This window comes from Trichogramma pretiosum, unplaced genomic scaffold, assembly GCF_000599845.2.
Source record: "Trichogramma pretiosum strain Unisexual culture from Peru unplaced genomic scaffold, Tpre_2.0 scaffold31, whole genome shotgun sequence".
NCBI lineage: Eukaryota > Metazoa > Arthropoda > Insecta > Hymenoptera > Trichogrammatidae > Trichogramma > Trichogramma pretiosum.
In genome coordinates, this window is record NW_019641631.1 from 327,917 (window position 1) to 347,563 (window position 19,647).

At 35.1% G+C, this 19,647-nt stretch overlaps 1 protein-coding gene across 3 annotated transcripts in view; it reads left to right on the forward strand.

Annotated features, from left to right (window-relative positions):
• The window catches only part of LOC106652162, a 45,462-nt gene extending 26,548 nt beyond the window's left edge, over positions 1-18,914 (forward strand). The window contains exons 2-7 of one of the 3 annotated variants that reach the window (XM_023459274.1): positions 10,146-10,402; positions 10,829-11,002; positions 11,078-11,441; positions 12,250-12,578; positions 12,717-12,972; positions 13,730-18,914. In XM_023459274.1, coding sequence (XP_023315042.1) covers positions 11,115-11,441; positions 12,250-12,578; positions 12,717-12,972; positions 13,730-16,048 — 3,231 coding nt within the window. In that variant the 5' untranslated portion in view covers positions 10,146-10,402; positions 10,829-11,002; positions 11,078-11,114 and the 3' untranslated portion in view covers positions 16,049-18,914. Of the gene's footprint in view, positions 1-10,145; positions 10,403-10,825; positions 11,003-11,077; positions 11,442-12,249; positions 12,579-12,716; positions 12,973-13,729 lie in introns of those variants that run through there. The other 2 variants (XM_014370957.2, XM_023459275.1) reach the window with 2 other exon arrangements.
• Positions 18,915-19,647: the final 733 nt, after the last annotated feature.

Here is a 19,647-nt window from a genome sequence, read left to right on the forward strand (position 1 = left end):
CACCCCAATGTATATCCTGCAAGAGGAAACAGCCTATATACCTGCGTTTAAGCGTACAGTCAAGCTATATGGATGGCTGAATTAAAAATGAAGATATCTCGTGAGCCTGAAACGTCTTGCAGACCTAATCCTCTTGTGTATAGAAAAATAATTTTCTTACAATTCAACTGCCATGACGAAACGACTATAAATTTTTCAGAGATGTTCAGAGATAAAATAATTGAAACACTTATTACTTTTTTGTTTATACGTAAATTAACAGTAGCAAACAGCATTTTTTGTTTGTGAATTTCGCATTTTATGTCAAAAATCTAGTAGAAAACGATGAAGCTGGTTTATTTCACAACGCGCTCAAATTCTTGATCCTTGACAAAAAAGATATTAGTAATTTATGTTAAATTTTCTGTTTCGTATAAGTGTAGCATTCGATTGAGTCAAGAAAAACTCCGATGAAATGGCTGATCGAATGTTTACATATGTAGCATTAACATTTACCAAGGCATTTGAAAAATAAATACGACAGTGAAAAAGGCTATTTCACGAATATCCGCTCTTGACGTAAGCGCGTTTGCACGCGAAAATTGGTGTTTGGACGCGCAGAGGTCAAGTCTGGAGTTACAAGGACTGCATGTATGTATTTATTAGGCAAAAGCGTGTATGGCAAGGCCAGTTGCAGCATGAGTAACAAATTATAGGCTCATGTCCGCTGTCACCTGGCTAATTGACGAATTAGCTCGAACATCAGCTGATTTATTCGTATATCTATGTAGATATGTGTGCACAGTATATGCGCCTTAACTTCCAACCCCGTGCACATAGAATGCAGATGCAGCTTGAGCATATATACGATGCGTACTCCTTTGCAAAGTATTCAAAACGCTTATAATAAACGCTTATAAAGATCGATTATTATTTAATTATTATTCCTTGTATCTTAAGGCTATCATTCAATTGACGTTTGAGCCATTGAGTTAAAAAAGTTAGGCTCGTTATTTTTTGTTTCAATTTTTAATCATATTTAAATAAAAAATGGACAAAAAACTTATTAACAGTTGATCATCAATTTTGAAATACTGTTCGTAAATGGAACGTAAAAATGGACGCATCCACAACAATTCGCCAAAAAACGAGAGAGAGAGAGAGAGAGAGAGAGAGTAAGTGAAAGAGAGAAAGACCGTGCATAATATAAAAAATTGAATTGTTTCATCAAATTCCTTTGTGATTATTCTCATTTATTTTACTTTTCACAAGAGATACGATTGCCATACTTTCCAAAGGTGGAAAATGAGTTCGAGCACGTTTGTTAAATTATCCGCATTATCACTAATGCATGAAACAGCTATTAAATGCGTTCAGATATATTTTTATTCGCTTCCGTTTGTGACGCGCACATTTTAGCCCCGAAAAATTCATATTCATTATCGACAGACGAAATAATAACAATTAAATTTAAACTGCACTCACAATCGATGATTGTTCAGTAAAATCTAAAAATTCATTTATTAACTCTCGTTATCGACGTGGCTATTATAGCTATTTTGTGCGTAGATTTCACAGACCCTATCAACACAACAATGCCTTTGATGAGTCTTTAATTCGCAATCAATTCAGCCGTGTTGGATTCCAAAGCAAAAATAGCTATTGCTGATGCGGCTTGAAACAACCAGTTATCGTTAGTGTACCTGAGTGTAGGTAGAGCATCGATTGTGCTAGTCGCATTCATGATGAAATCCAATAAACTTGGAATATTTAAAAAAGTTTTTCAATTTTTGTTTTTTGTAAAGAAATTATAGCCCAATGTATTTTCAGTATCTTGGTACTTCGAAAAAATATTTTTTATGGGCGTAATTTGTATGTGGAATATAGTACATACGTATATTCACACCCTGCATATAAGAAGTTGAAAAAAGGAGTAACCATACATCATACATCATACATCGTATCATTTCATAAAAACGTTTAGAAAATAACAGACACCCTAACATGTATATTATTTTATAATATTTAATGATCGCAGGCGTATTGTTAAATAAAAGTAAAGTATCTTGAGTAAATTTAACAATTACAGTTATTTTCAAATACTATAAAATAATTGTTATAATCATTAAAATAATTAATCATTCATTCGGCAACCCATCCATCTTTTGGCTTGATGATACTTTTTTAAATAAACAATAAATGGAGGAATGAATAGTTTATATAGTCTAAAAAAACTTGCACAAAAAATAGAGTAGTGGAAAAAATAGTGAACAAAAGTTTGCACAACAGTTTTGTATGAGTATATATATCACCGTCTACTGCATTTGCACTGCTATTCGTATTAAATATTGAAGCTTTCAGACGTTGCTAATAGTGTATACGCAACCTTCAATTTTCGCATCAAATTCTAGCCTCAACACTTTTACTTATTCTATTTTTGTAACTTCTATAGTACTTCATTGCACGAGTATATGGCCGGGGTATATTTTATTTAATTTTTGTATCCGTATAAAGCTTTGTGAACACAGAGCCAGGATTTTATTTGAGCAACTGCTACTTTTTATGCAACATCGTAGATCATCTTTGCTATCTCACTATTTTCTTCTTTGGATACATATAAAGAGCACAGGGTAACTTCATATCGAGTACGTATGTGTGCGCGGCAAGAAGTCGAAAAAAAGTAAAGTCAAAGAAGCAATGATGTAGCCGCATACGAAGAAAAAGGCCAATAGGGTGGTAATTTAACTGAGGCGCTGAAGCTTCAGGCTGTACGCAGTCGCAAATAACTGAACTTAAAAAAATACACTTTTGGCTACTGTTATTTTATTTTAGATACGTAAAAAATGTGTATAAGCACGAAAAAATTAGGAGCTGACTTTTCTCGGTAACTTTAGAAAATGTTTTTTGCCATTATGAAAGCCAACGAAAGCCAACGAGAGCATAGTCGTGAATGAACTATACGCTTTTGAGTCCTGGGCTTGCAAACTGCTAGAAAGGATCCTTTTTATAAAAAGCAACCAGTAGTCGAAATCCGTCGTCCATACAGCTGGTGACTGTAACATCCCATCGGTAAATTCTATATCGTACCTCGGCGTACACATCGACGCCAAGCTAAGATTCGATAAACACCTGAGAATCGCTTGCGATAAAGCCAATAAAGTTGCGGCCACCCAGCTGGTTTTTATGCCCAACATCGGAGATCCAAGAAGCAGTGGACGCCAACTGCGTTGTCGACATAATTATCTTTTACGGTAAGGTAAACTGCCCAGTTTCTGACCACTAGATGAATAATTACTTATAAATTGGATATACGAATTTTAATTTAATTAATGTTTATCCAACATTGAGCAATATTATACCTATAGTTTTATCCAACTTTCGACCCATATAAATTATATTAACTATAAATAAACAAGTATTGAAAAATTTTTTGCGGTCATTAACTGGATAAGGCGTCGATTGGCATACAGCTAATTAATGACCACTTCTTTGCACATACAATAGTGTATACAGATGAGTATTGCCATTAATTTATTTAGTCTGATTTTTTAATAAAATCAATTTAATGGTAGTGATTCGACTAGCACTGAAAAAGTAACAAGGGTCTATGATTAGATTTGATTATCTAAACAAAGGGTAGTGTTTAATTTTGATAAAAACTTATAAGAGAGTATATCGGTCATTTACTAGATGTCAGAGATGATGGAGCAGAGCTTCGAAGAAGAAGAATTATATTCTATATTGTGCAGTCTATTTCCTTCATTCTCCAACGCATAAAAACTTTCACCACTATTAGAAGGCGGACTCGTGGACTCGTCCATAGTGAAAGTCTATCGTCCCCGACTTAAATGGTTCCCCCTCCAACTTTTCATCTCCCATACCGCTCGTCAGGCAATGTAAGGCCCGAATAGGAGGCATCAAAATTAGTTGGTCGTTTGCCCTCGTCTAGCGAACATCGATACGTTCCGCTGCTCAAAGTAAATTGTCTTAACACGTGTTTGTACTTAAAACTGTATCTTTCCATCAGTCGACCAGTGACTGTGAATTTAGCTGTGTCAAGTTCAAGTGTGCTTCAGTGACGATTTCAGTGCTTCTGTTTAAATAACGGTGAAGTACTGCAATTGTTTAATTTCATAGCATATCAAAAGTTCAGTTAAAAAATCAAAATGCCTCAGCTACGTGAAAGAAAACGCAAAGCTTTGCCCGATACCAGAAGAAGCAAGAGAACAAAATGTTTATATGGTATATTGGAGTCCATGAGTGATAAAGTCAATGAGCGAGAAAGCTTACCGCTCAACTTCGGCGACGAGTTTTGGAGTGATCGCGAAAGTCTCGCTAATTTATTAATGGAGGCAGTGAACAAAAATAATAAGCGAATCGCTAAATTCATCGGGCAGAGTGGATTAAAATTATCTTCCAACACCATTGAAGATGACGTTGATTTAGTTAATCCAACTCCAATTCATGTGGCATTTAAAAAAGAAAATTTCGATATGCTTCAAATTCTCTTTGATGATTGCGAGCATAGACTTAACTTGAAGTGGTTGCGTGAAAAAACAACACTTTTTCAAATTGCTTGTGCAGTGGGACGCCTCGACTTTATTCAGAAGTTCATTGACAATAAAGTCGATGTGAATGAACAAGTGCGTTTGAAAAATAATTGGGTGACTCCTCTCATTACGGCGGTTCAGTACGCACAATACGAAGCCGTCGAATTAATTCTTAAAAATGGGGCGCTAATGAACGTCGATTTTCCGCTTGCGAAGGGCTCAGTGTTGCATTACGTTCCGATGTCACACAGTGATAGTCCAAAACTTGTGGAGTTACTCTGCGCTTGGAACGCTGATATTGAAAAAACCGACAAAAGAGGAAGGTCGATTTTGCAGAACGCTGCTTCTGCTTTAAATTTACCTTTGGTCAAGGCTCTTTTGTCATGCGGCGCCAAACCGGAGTCTGTGAAAAATTTAGAAGGCATACGTGGTTCGAGAAGTCTCATCCATTTACACATACTACAGAACTTTGAAAACATTCTGGATGAGTTGTACAAATCATTTCCGGAAGAAAAAATACCATTGGAAGTTATTCATAAAGTAACCGAATTTACTGATGAATCTCATCCAATCCTACGAAGCGCCGATCCCAAAGAAGTTTTGCAGTATAGTTCTCCAAAAAACCTTGTGAAGTATTTTAATGCTGCGGTTAAACCAAAAATTTTCATCGAATCCTACGATTGGCTTGTCGATATGATCAATACGATGCTTCACTACATGGTTCTTGCCGAAAAAAGACTATTTGATTTTGCAAACCCACTAGAAGACATTAAAACAATACTCGTTCAAATATTCGTGAGATTGGGAATGACAGATGAAATTGCCAAATCCATCCAGGACCATATCACTCAGAAAATTGATAATGAGTTACAACTCGCTGAAAAAATAATGGTCTCGAAAAACGATTCTCTACTCGATTTTTGTAAAAGTCGCTCGGACGATATAGATACGTACAATATTTTCAGGATTGATGTAGAAAATTGGTTGGAGTCTTCAGATCCATCGAAGTTTGCTGAACAATTCCCATGCATCGGTGGATACATAAAAGGGCATTTAGCTAAAGTTATAAAAAGGACTTTCAGAAAAGAGTACTTTATTTATCAGATGAGCCAAATGTCACCACAATTTTCACAGCTTCCAATTTTAGTCCGCGATATGATAATAGACTATTTGAACTAAATCTGTTTGTTATTCTTTTTTCATAATCGCAGAAGATCGAGGCTCAACGCTCATTGTAAATATTAAATTTTATCTTTGTAAAAACATTGCTTTAATAATGCAGTTAGTCATTGTTATAAAAGTTCAATCGAATATGTCAACGAAAAACTAGTGCAAACATAAACTTCTGAAAAAATTACCAAAAACAAGCTTTATTGATCAGTTGTACAACACTTTTTTTGAATTTTAATGAATTTTGTTATAAATCGAAGTAAATATCTTCATTGGAATTTTCGGAAAGCACATAGAAATATCAGTATATCCATCTTGATTTTGACGACTTTATTTTTGACGAATTTATTTTAATAAAAAGTAGCTTTTGCGATGGTTTTGTGATGAATGTTGTGATAATTGTATAAGTAAATTAAGTATTATAGGAATTATGTATTTTATACCATCACATTATGTATCATAAATTTTTTATAATATCCATCTTGATTTTGACGACTTACAAATTATTTAATTTATTTGAATAAAAAATAGCTTTTGCGATGGTTTTGTGATGAATGTTGTGATAATTGTATAAGTAAATTAAGTATTATAGGAATTATGTATTTTATACCATCACATTATGTATCATAAATTTTTTATAATGTCAATAAAAATTATTTTTTCATGGAATTATCGATTTCATATTGATCTTATTCTTTCTTTTATTCATATATTATCCAAAAATCTCACTGTGAAAAGCAATTGAAATTACTTACCTGATCAGGAAAAGTAGTAAGTTATACTAAGAAATAAACATTAAAGATGGAATTAAAGACAGTATTTTAAATCGGCAAAAAATTATTAAAAACTTTTACTCTATTAAACTTGCTGGCTTCTGCTCTTTTAGCAAATATTCAGTTTGATGTTGGGACCTATAGTAACACCTATCCATTTTATTCCTCTCTCCTCTTCCCCGTACTTTCATATTTATAGTCCCACTTTTCTATGACAAGAATGACGGCTATGTCAACTTACAACGCAAATAGCGCGAAACATGTAATGCTATAAGCAAAGATTTTCATCGCCATCTGCTACTATCTTTCTTTTTTAACGTGTGAGCAACAGCCCAGTCATTTGAGCTCAAATTTTTTTGATTATCTGTCGTAAGTGCTATTCAAAATCTTACTACGCAGGTTTTAGTATATTCTAAGAAGTACTTTAAAGTGGTGGACTTGTAAACTTTGTAGTTAGTCCTGAATTTGTTTACATTACAAATGCATGCTAAGCAACTATTTTTTCGTTTTTTTCAAGAGTAAAATACCAACTAAATCTTGTTATATGAGACTATAATAAAAAATTACGGTAAAAAATTTTCAAGTGCTGAATCTTTGAAATTATTTATCTGACAAAATTCAGTTTTTGCTTATGCTTTTTAAAGAAAATTGACAAACTTTCTCCAAAATTGGAAGGCTCAAGTCAAAAATGAAATAAATCACTACAACTTTCCCATTGAATTCAAAAATATTTAAGGGTATATATCTCTATTCAAAAGAGAAAAAACGAAAAAAACAGTTTTTTTGACATTAAGTTGTTGTTCAATCAAATTCTGGATTAACTACTAGTACAAAATTTGTGGAACTTTCTATGATCAAAATGTTGTAATTGTTTCAACGCTGTCAAGGAAGAGTAGCACGTTTCTATACATTTTTAAATGTAAACGTGCTAGTTTTCCTCAACAGCATCGATTTGTAGTTAAGATAATAGTTTACCAAAAAGTTTTTCTGTGTGACTGGCGTTGAAGAATGCCACGAATAAAATTTGTTTTTCTTTAAAAAAACAAATGTGGAAGAGATCAAGATCACGAATGCACCAAGTGGTAGGCTTTTTCTCAAAAATGCTCTCCAAGTATACAAAATACGCAACTACTGAGATGTGGGTAGTCGAAATAGTTTTAATTTCTGACAAATGATAGAGGTCTATACATTCGCTTACTACAGTTCAAAATTTAAATTAAAAGCGGTAAAATAGAGAGAGAGAGAGAGAAAGAGAGAAACAAAAGTATAGATCGACACCGGACAATCATCTTCCTTTTTTCTCCAGTGTAATTAACTTTGTCGCGCTGGATCGCGATAAGGACTTTTTGGCACTCAGTCGCTTTGGTGGACACTACTCGTTTTAATTTTCTTCAAATCAGTTGCAGGAGCGAGCAAAGTCCATACATATATCTATAGACGATTTCCAATTTGTTCGAATTCCGGTTATCTCTCTTTGCACTCGAGCTAGAAGCTCACCCGCTCGCTTTGTACGTTTTCAAATGCTGCCCTTCCACGTTAGGATGCTTGCGCTTGTTTATGTATAATACTAACACCTCTCACACCGACGAACGCATGTTACACTTTCGATCGTTTCCAATTGTCATGAAATTGATCGGCCATACATTGAATTGAGTGTATTGATTTCTTATTTTCTTCATTACCCCGTTACTGTGCAAAAGTGCAATTTTGTGCATGATTTTTCCATTATGAAAAATAATAGACAAAGTTAGAATCTTTTCTAGAATATCCATATCCGGGAGTTTTTGGGTATGCTCTTTCAGAATCGGGTGTTATTTTTACGATAGATAAACATTATCATTGTTTATTTCGCAATTAAAAAAAAACGTGATTTTTTACTTAAAATTTTTTTTCAAAGTCGATTTTCTACCGTGCCTAACATCGGAGGGTTCCCACAATACCAGCAATCGTGCACTTTTTCTCTGAACCTTCAAAAAACGCGCTGCCGCGATTTTTATCTAACCGCTATATTTCTAAAACGGCTATAATTTATACTGAGCCGTGACATAAAAATTCCCTCATTTTTTACTCGGAAACTATTTCACATGCGCTAAATATGAACTAAAAAGTACGATTTGGAGTGTAAAAATGTATTTGAAATCGTTCAGAGAATACGTGTGAATTTTTTCAAAATTTTTCAGACCACTTGGAAAATTTTGCAAAATACGACCAATTCCCCGCCCGTCGAAAAATCCAAAATGTTCCAAAAAAATTCTGAAAAAATTCACATGTATTCTTTGAACAAATTTGAACACTTTTTACTCTATGACTTTTTTTTAAAGTTAATAATATCCGAGTAAAAAATAAGGAAATTTGTATATCGCTGCTCGGTATGAATTCACCATTTTAGAAATATAGGAGCTAGATAGGTTATGGATTTTCAAGAAAATATTTTAACTTTATTTATAATTTTTTTACAATGGAAAATTCATGCACAAAATTGCACTTTGGAGCGTTAATGGGGGAATTAAAATTTGGAAACCAATAAGTTCCTTTTATTATAATTTTTTTTTTTTTTTCATATTCCCTACATTTTTGGATGATTTGTATTCCTTTGTTATTATTTTATTCAACATCTTAATGCTTTATTTGAAGCTAGTAAAATGAAATTTTTCAAATTTTTACGAAATTACGGAGAAGTTTTGTACCATTTGGAAGTATCCTTAATTTCTTCATATATCTTTTTATCGCAATTGAGCACGTTGAATGAACATACCACACAGGAGTGCATGGATACAGCTTTCAAAATTAGCCCCAGTGCAGCTGCAATTGTACACACATTCAGCTCAATTAGTTTATTCATGCAGACATACGCCTCATCCACTCGCAAGCGTTTAGGAATCTCAGCGATTACGGCTAGTGACGACGGTGCTCAAGTTGCTGCTCAACTGCGAAGTTGCCTGAACAGTACTTGCTATACAAGAGTACCCATATAAATGTCATCGCTTTAAAACTCTTTTTCATACCACCGGCCCGAAAGTGACTACTTCCCTGCCGCTGCGCAAAGCGGGAAGAGCGATTTTCGAGCCACTGTGTATGAAAAATAGTATACAGGCCTATGCCGCGAAAAAAGAAAGCCCCAGAGCACGTGTTTATCAGCCTCGGCTTCGCCTCGGCCACTAATTACACGTACTCTGGGACTTTTCTGTTTTTCGCGGCCTAGGGCAGTAATATACTATTCCAATATTAGCTCAAATTCCATGTTTCATTTTTAGCATAACCAAATTGGTTATAAACGTCCCTGAATTGGCCAATCGTATTTCTTTTAAAAACTTAAATGTTACTATAGTGTACCTCTTATATGAGATGCTGCATTTTTTATTTTAGATGTTAAGGGTGTAATCAATAATCGCTTTCATGCATAAGCGATATTATTTCCCTTCTCTAGAATGAGTCAGTTTGTCTACGATCTGATTACTCTTGATGCCGATATGGTCCGGAAAACAGAATATAAGGATTTTATTTTTCACCTAAGATAGGGTTTCTTTTCATTCTTAAACTTGATTTCCGATCATTATCGGGATATTACACATCTAGAATAAAAATTCTATTCTTTTAATTTTACAAATTTCTGAATTTTTCTGAAAATCAAAAACTCAAAGTGCGCAGAAATAACAGTTTTAATTTTTTTCAGGTGCCAATTTAATATTGCTATATCTTCTCACTGGGCGCAAACCATGGCTACATTATTTATTGCCTGGAGCATGACTCATATAATGATTGAAACAATTCAAGAATCATTCAAGACATTCGCAATGAAACTATACTTTTAAGAGTTGATTGGATTTATTTTGCGTGTTAACTTATTTTCACATATTGATAAAGAGTAAAGGTGTACAATTTGGATTGACTTTGAAGATGCACAGTAAGGCTCATGTGCACCTCAAACTTGTGAGTAAAGCATATTGTGTATACTAATTTACTTATAAATCACTGTAAATTTAAAAAACTTTTAAATCTCGTAAATAATTCTAATTATTTTAATATTTTTATTTTATTCGAGTATTTAATAATTATAATTTAAGTACCAAGAAAGAAATTTTTATTCTCAATACAAACATAAACAATAAATTTTTCTCACCTCAATTCGGTTATTTTCAAATTACTTATATTGGTGCGTTTTTGCAAATTATTAATTGCATAAAAAATTTACTCATACCAGCAGCCCGAGAGTGAACCCAAAAGAGTAATTTTCGAACCTCTTTTAAAAAGAGTAAATGACGCAGTTTACTCTTTTGAGGTTCGAAAATTACTCTTTTGGGTTTAGAGTGTATCATTCAACCATTGTACATAGTTTAATTTTTCTCTTTTTTATAGGCCAGAATAAACTCTCATTACATTATTGCCTCCCATTCAAGGCTACACGCTATGAATTGGCAAATTTTAATCTTTCAATGAGCAGTCAACTAACACCTAGTTGCAATAAATTAATTGATTCAATTCGGCTCAAACAACGGAATTCGATTAAATGTAAAAATTTCCAAAAACATAGTAAGTATAAAAAAAGTTCAAATAATTTTGGAGTTGGTCGTATTTGATCATTTCTCAAATCGTTAAACTTGACAGATCTATCAAAGTTGGCCATAATTACGGTGATGGAAGGATGTCGTCACTTTTGAATTTGGCTGGTCCAACTTTCAGCAGTATTAGTAATAGCGAAGGCAAGAATATTGGAAACGACACGAATTCCGACACTATCAGCAAAATAATATCGGATATCGGGGTGGGGACGCACCCTGACACATCAGCAGCAGAGGAGGTCATCCAACCAGGATTGGTTTCGATCATTATTGCCATTTTCTTGGTGTTCGTTCTGTCATTGAACACACTGGCCTGTAATTCTATAATTTTGGCGGCGTTTTATCGATACAAACGCCTGAGGACGGCTTCCAACTGCCTTTTAATGTCTCTCGCGGTTAGCGACTTTGGGGTACGAGCAATAACTAAATTTTGACAACAGTGTCTAAGTTTCACCTTCTGAGTTTAAATTTCAATTTTTTATTAATTTTCGGAGATAAACTCGTCGTTAGACCATTAAATTGTATTGCTATTTTTTGTAGTCAGCCTTGCGATAGGTATGCCACATTTCATCCTACGTACACACACGAATAATATGTAACCAAAACTTTTCACTCCCGCGGGACTTTTCCACTTATACACATTTACTCGACGCCTGCTTGCGTACATAGATACAGTTTGTACTTGGTAAAAAAATAATGAAGAGAGTACCACAAGCAACTAAAATTCTTCATACATATACTAAAGCCGCACTTAATCGCGGGTTAGAATAAAACTCTACTTTTATTAAGCTAGAAAAAGCAAAGTCTCTTACTTTTAAATTAGCTAATTTTTTCATTTACGATCTCACTTCTTGTGAGTAAATAATGATATGATCAATTTCAATAAAAATTCAACATTAAACTTCTATTTGCTAAACGCAAGTTTTCTAATTTAGTTGACCCTATTTCAATTGAATTTTACTGAATTTTAATAATTTCCATAATTTTAGTTAGATCTATTTAAAGAAATCTAAAAATGTTAGACTGCTGTAATACCGTCGATCGGCATCCGATTTTTTCACTCATACACATGTATTTGTCGTTTTACTCACAGACAGCATCATTGTAAATCTTGGACAAGTTTTTGATTTATTAAATCCGTCATAAGTTTAGCAATTACATCAAAACCATTAGACGGTGGGGAATGAACAATTAAATAATTATCAATTGGATCAACAGGTTGGCTTGTTCATGCCATTTGGAGCGTACCTCGAACTATCAAATTTGACTTCAACTGTAGAACCGACATCACCCTCACTGCCATCTCGTTCGAGCCTGTGCGTCATCTATTACTGCATTCCAGTTGCTCTGTGCAGTGTCAGTGTCCTGATGACAGTTGCAATTGCGATCGACCGATTGACATCATTGGCCCAACCTCTCCGCTATAAAAACATCATTACTCACAGCAGCATCGAGAGGTACATCGCAGTGTTCTGGATATACGCGATGGCTGTTGGTGGCTCACCGATCGTTTATGTGGAATTTTCTGAAAACAGCGCTGCCTACAGGTACGTATATATTATGCGCTCATTCAAAAATACCCTAAAAAATCAAAAATAAAATATTCACTTAGTGAATATTTAGATATTTAGATTCAGATATAGTGCCAAAAATAGTTCATATCGATTATTTATTTTGTTTTACAGTAGCAACTGTCGATTCAACGGCGTCATACTACCACCTGTACGAGTTTTCCTTTTTTTGGCCGTCTGGGCTCCGAGTGCACTTATACTTCTCGGCTGCTACATGTACGTGTACCTTGTGGCGCGTGCCCATGCCCGAGCCATATACACGGTCGAACTTTCCTTCAGGAATCAAACGCAGACCCTGGCATTTCCTCGTTACGGACAAACGCTAGCGGTCACTGTAGGCGCCTTCTTCGTCTTTTGGCTACCTTTTCAGGTAACGACCGATGCACAAAGTGCGCGTGTATCTGTAATTATTTAAAATGAACTCCGAACAAAATTATAATTCTAAATGTGACTCTGAAAAAGGGGGAGATATTGTAAACATTTTTTGGAGGCGTTTTTCTTTCAACGTTCAAAAATTTAAAATTACGCTTTGCAGCCATAATTAAAATTTAAAAAAATTAGACTTACTTCATCTTATCATATTGTTTTCCGTCACAGAAAAATGTATGATGTGTAATTTATCTATAGTTTGAGACTCTAGCTACAATCTGTAAAACCTCTGCAAAATTTGCGATCAAATATTCGTTCAGCAATACATTCACCCTGGTACAAAACACATTAGCTTCTGTCAACAAATATTTTCTCAATCTTTATTTTCAAAATATTAAAGAAATTTTGACAAATATTCATTCGCAGTTAGTAATAATAAAAATTTAAACAAGGATAAACTAAAAAAAAATTAATAAAATTAAAACATCAAAGTAAAAGCTTAGCTATCTAATTTTTGTGACAAAATACTAGGAAACTGTTGTTTTAGTAAATTTCAAATAATGAGATAACTTGAAATTTTTTTTGTTGATTCATTGATACCATACCAACTCACTTTATACCATTAATGAACATTAAAAAAAACCATTCGTACTTTTTACGATCAAGCTATAAGCAATGTGTAACTCAAGAAAATCTATAGTTAAGTGCAAAATTGTTACAGTTGTAGAATGTATTATCAAATAAACTTATTTTTACAGACTTGTATGTTACTGGACATTTTCTGCGGAACCAACATACTGTCGAGTAGCATCGTATGGCTAAGTTTGCCAATCCTCGCTCACAGCGGCACAAATCCGTGGCTCTACGCTTTTCATCACGGTGAAATGCGAATAGCCGCTGGAAAAATCGCCGAAGATCTCGTCTCGATGTTCGGCTTAATGCCGAGTCGCTACGGCTGTTCACCCGCTCGTCGCGGCTCCAACACGCATTTGGAGCTCGCCGAGGTAGCCAACAGTCAAGACGAGCGGCGGCCACCGATCGAGGATTGTTTCGCTGCGGCCAAACAACAACACCATCACAATCTTTTGTATGCGCTGACGCAGCCAGCAACGACCGATCGATATCCGAATGCCGTAATCGTCAACGATATATCTCCGGAAAGTCGACGCAACGGCGATTCAACGTCCTCGGACGAGAGCGGCCTCGAATGTTGCCACCAACAGCGAGACATCGTCGAAAAGGATATACACGATCTCGCGAAAATGCTCGAGCCAAAGTATGTGATCGATCGCAATCAACATATCATAGACTCCAATCACAATATAGACAAGATCAAGAGCCTCAAGTATCTGCTCGATCCGACTTTTAACAAGATTCGACATTTGCGCAAGCTCAATCACAAGCCTTTTAATGCCAAGAGTATAACCTGTTTTCGCGAGTCTGGTTTCGTGTCGTATCAAAATCTCAAATACGACAGAAACGAAGACAAAAGCTACGAGAGGAAAAAATCTTTGCGATCGAGCGCCGTTTCCGAGCCGATGCTCAGTTACGAGGATGCCGCCATCGAGGCTTGCTTCAATTTTCCGGCGAGCCGAGCCTCGAGTCGCACGAATAGAAGGAAAGCTTCGAATCTCTCGTCCGTTTCGGATTCGAACCTAAAAGATACCGAGCAGAGCAGCAGCTCGGACTTTGCATTGAGACAAACTCTCGAGCACGTTGTCTTGAAAAAGCCGAACAGTTGGTGGTCGAGTACCGCCGAGCAGCGCCAGTCGCGCAGGTCGTTCACATGGTCGCGAGCACGAAAACGATTCAGTCGTGCGCGAGGATCGCCTCAGCCCGTAAGCTCTCCCGATTCCAGTTTGGATTTGAAATTCAAGAATACGAGTTACGCTTCGTTGCCGATGAGCGACGCTTGCTCGCGGAGTAAAGCTCTCCCGCGAAACTTTGCTTACCGCACCAAAATCCAATCCAACGCAAAGAGCTTGGACTTTAGGACGCAAACTGCAGAGAACGTCGGACCGGCCAAATTACTCCAACCTTACAAGTTTGACTCTTTGAAAGTGCCAACGATTCACTCGGAACCACCCAGTCCTATCGAGCCAATTCCACTGGATTCTCTTAAAGAGGAGCAACTGCCTCAAACACTCGTTCACAGTCAGCAACCTCTTAAACCAGATTCGAATAACCAAATTAGACATTCGGATCCCGTCATAATGCCGTCGGTCTTGTTGAACGTCGAAGACTGCAGCAGCGACGAAGCAACGAGAAAATTAGACCCGGACGAGCTGTCGGAGCTTTTGCTCGAGCGATACGACGAGGAGCGGCGTTTCGACACGATATTTCCGGAGCACGACTGCAGTACCCGCTTCGGTTCTCGGCGACCTTCGGACTCCAGATGGTCGGAATCGTCGCGCAGTCAAGAGATACTGTCGAGCAGCAATGCTCAATCGAGCGAGCGTCAACATTTTCCGTCGTCCTATTCCGTGAATAATTTTCAAAGTTGCGCCAAAATGGCCAACGAGAGCGGCAGCGATCTCAACGACCTCACTAGCTGTTCTTGTCTGGTCGAGCCTTTCATATGCTCGGAGGCGTTGAGCTCGTCGCTGCGCGAGTCTTTCTTCAGTGCACCGTCGGTGCCCGACGATTCCGAGGACTTGTTCACGTCGTTCGAAACGGACGATCCAACGCCCACGCCGGAGGCTTTGCCTGCCCCTGCGAGAGGACAGTCGGCGATAGCCGGTGCAATCGGAACGATGCGCTGCTCTCTGTCGAATCTTCTTGCCATTAAGCAGCAGCAACTTCGCCAATACGATTTGATACAGCAGAGCAAATCTACGGAGACGATGTTCCACGAGAGCGATAAAAGCGAACGTTTGCGTGGCGCGTTTTTGCGCCTCGAGCCGAGTGTTGGTCATGGCAGGCCAATGGTACGGCCCGTCGTGTTGGCACAGCGCAAGGATTTGAGGCTCGCTCCATTGGCCAGTCCCACTCCGAGCGAAGTGTGTACGCCTACCTTCGACATGACCGTCGTCGCTGACATCAAAGCCGAAGCCACGGGCTTGGGAGTTCGAGTTTGAGCTGGGCTGCTTGAGAAAAAAAACAACCTCCATTGATCGATGACTTGTTCGCTCCGAAGCTTTATGATCAATTACGCGCGTTTCGTGCACTGGTTGAAAAATTGAGTATGTTACCAAGCAAATATAAACTTGATTTTGTTCTTACCTCCGATTTCATATTTAAAGAAAAATGAATGGTAACCAATGCGCAGATGTTTTCTGCTGTGCGCTGTCGTAACTCTAACTGTCAATACCTCAAATATCGAGTATCAATACGTAGTCTTTTTGATAATTACTATCAAGTAGCGTCAAGAAAGATCCAAATTTTTCGGTCAACTCAAGCAAATTCTTGGTAATTAGCTTCTTTTTCAATCAGTGCCCACAAATTTATGGCACTTGTACATCTGGTACGATATGTATTATAATGTGTAAATAGTATTCATTAGACTGTTCGCAATTGCCCAAGTTGCATGGAAACTTGCTCTCAAATGTTTAAAATTTTTTTTGAACTAAAAATAAAAAAACCCACATTTATGACTACAGTAACAGTGAAATAACTATATGAAAGAGTTGTATCACGAGTTTATTTGTTTTTAGTTTTAGACAAACTTTAAAACGGAAGCGAGTTTCCATTTACTTGAGAAGTTGCAGGTAGCCTACTAGTATTCATCTTCCATGTCAGGAATGCGATTTTATCAGATCTATGGTAATATATTATAAGAATACTTTTTTACAATGTAAATTTATGTATTTTCACTCGCTTCCATAACTGTGAAAATAATGTGATTGTATATCTTTCTAATTGTAATGACAGATGCACGTGATTTTATTAAAGGGCATAAAATCTCATACTGTAGGAGTATAATTAAATTTTTTTTGTACGACCGATTTATTACATTAAATTTATGAAATTTGAAAATTAAAATTCATGGTTAAAGATACTTATAATTTATGCACAATATAATAATGCATTATGAATATCATTCATATCAAACAAATGAACGAATCAAAGAAGATTGTAAAATTATAAAAATTCCAAAGAGTATATCTCAAAAATGTATTTCTTATATAATTAATTTAAAAAATTGGATAAGGTATTTCTAACGCAAGGTAGACGTCCCTCTAATTGACCAGCACACATTGAATGGCCGTCTTGGAAAATACGTTATTAAGGGATTGCATAGCTTTGTGAGACGAATATTATTTTTTAAAAAAAAATGTATTTCAAAAAACAAGAGTTCAATCAATTTGAAATTTGCGTACAATGAAGTTCAACTGTTAAAGATGTGAAAAAAATTCAAATAAAAATATTGAAAATTTTCGATTTTCTAACAATTTTCCTTGGTCTTTCTGTTATCTTGCGCAGGATATTTCTTGACACGGTCATCGGAGATCAAACATTCGATATATTTTTCAAAGTTTATACTCTTGACTAGTGTTTAAGGAGGTTCCCTCGGGTAACACGCTAGTCAATTGAGAGTTCGCGCAGCAACATGGGTTAAGTTAAAAAACGGCAGGCTACCTCTACTTTGAGACACGGTTTTTGAAAGATAAGAACTTTCTCTACAATTTGTATATAATCATTCCTCTGCGAACTTTGATTTGATTGATTTCTTTTCATAAATTGTAAATGTAGCTCAAATTTTCATAAATTCCTATGTTGCCCATGTTAATTTTTGATCGCGTTTTTCTCGAGATTTTGCCTGGCTTGGGCATATGAGAGTTATATCATTGGATTCGGGAGGTCAAAATCTATCAATATTGATGTATGTACTTCTTGCGAACTTTGCAAGGGAACCTCCTTAAACGAAGAAAAGAAATTGAAATTGGATAATTTGGCTCGAGTTTGAATGATTTGTTTTTGTCCATATTAAGCAAAGATACATATATATTGGGTTTTTAGACTTTTAGTTTTGAAGTATCATCTTTCAAAAAACAAAAAAAAATTAATTTCCATCTCACAAAACCATACGATTCCTTAAAAACAAATAAAAATAAATTTGCATGGGTTTTATTCAAGTTTTTAAATACCGGTGCATCTACCTCATTAACACACGGACATAGTATATTTATTGCATATCCAAAACTGGTCATTCACTGATTGAAAACGGTCAATCACTAAACAAAGTACCTTATTTTGAAATAATATTTTATGAAATAAAGACTAAAGGGTGGTTGGACTTGAGCATGTTTAAGGTTTTCAGAATAGTACCTAAAAAGTACTCTCCAAGATCCCATTAAAGTAAATTATTCTTCATTACCCTATGAAAATGTATAATTATGCCTTATTTTTGTAATATAAGTTGCTCACTATGAGCACATCATATAACGATATATTCCACAAGTTACCTACAAGAAAAACGTGACATACTGTTTTACCACTTTCAAAATAATGAATTATGCTAACGTATGACGCATTCACCTATCAATTTAAAACTGTTAACTAAATAGTAGAATAATGTTTTTTTACTTGATGTGGGAGAAACATGTTCGTGTATTTTTTTAAAAAATTAAAATTGGAACCTATCATAATTATTGTGAGGCTTATCATTATTTTTGTAACAATTATACTATTAGGTTATTATTTAAAAATAGAATTAAACTGTTGATCATTAAAACAGAAAATTTATCTGTAAGGCAAAAATAATTCTTAAATGCTTGCTGGTCAACAATTAGAAAGAACTCATTTTTCAGATACAAAATGCAATTTATGAAATTTTTAAAAATATTAAAACTCAGAGTTTTAAGATAAGCAGTTAAAATTTTTTTAAATATTTATTTATTACATTAGATTGAAACTATATCTTCGCATCTATAAGTAACTATACTTCGGAACGAGCGGCTAAAAGTACCTATTACATACTAATCATATATTTTCTCGAATCAAAATGTACAAATGTGTGATGATAGATGAAAAATTAAACTGTGATGAAGAAAAAAATTATAATTTCAAAGAATTATATTCTGTTATAAATAAAATTGGGAACAAACCTTAAATATAAACATTGTATGATTTTATCAACCATAAAGTTGTAAGATATAGAATATTTATTTGATATAATGCACAAAAATGCACCTATTCATGATAAACATATTACTATTTATTAAAAAATTATTATCTGTTTAACTAAGCTTGATTAAAAAAGTAAACCTAAATGAAATTATTTAATATGAATAATAAAAATATGAAATTTTTCTATAACCATATCTGATGATCGGTAGATTACAGGACGAAAAACATGAAAAAGTAATGTCTTAGACCCCTAAGTAAGTTTTCAACCTTGACGAAACCAACATTCATAAATGTGCGATCTGAAACATTATTTTTTACTCCCGTAAACTACTTTTCTTGGACTCTCAATTAAAAATGTCATTTACGTATTGGTCGCAGGGACGAATATATTACTTTCAATTCGGGTCAATATTTATTTAAGTTTAAATGTAACAATGAAAAAATATGAAAACGAGAACCAACAGATTTATAATTCAAAATAAATGATTTTATGCGACTCTCGAGAGCAGTTAAACGAATTATTAAATTGAATGATTACATAATAAAATGAATCAATGAAAATAAAGAGCTTTATCCGGTGAACAATTATTACATTTTCGATATTTAT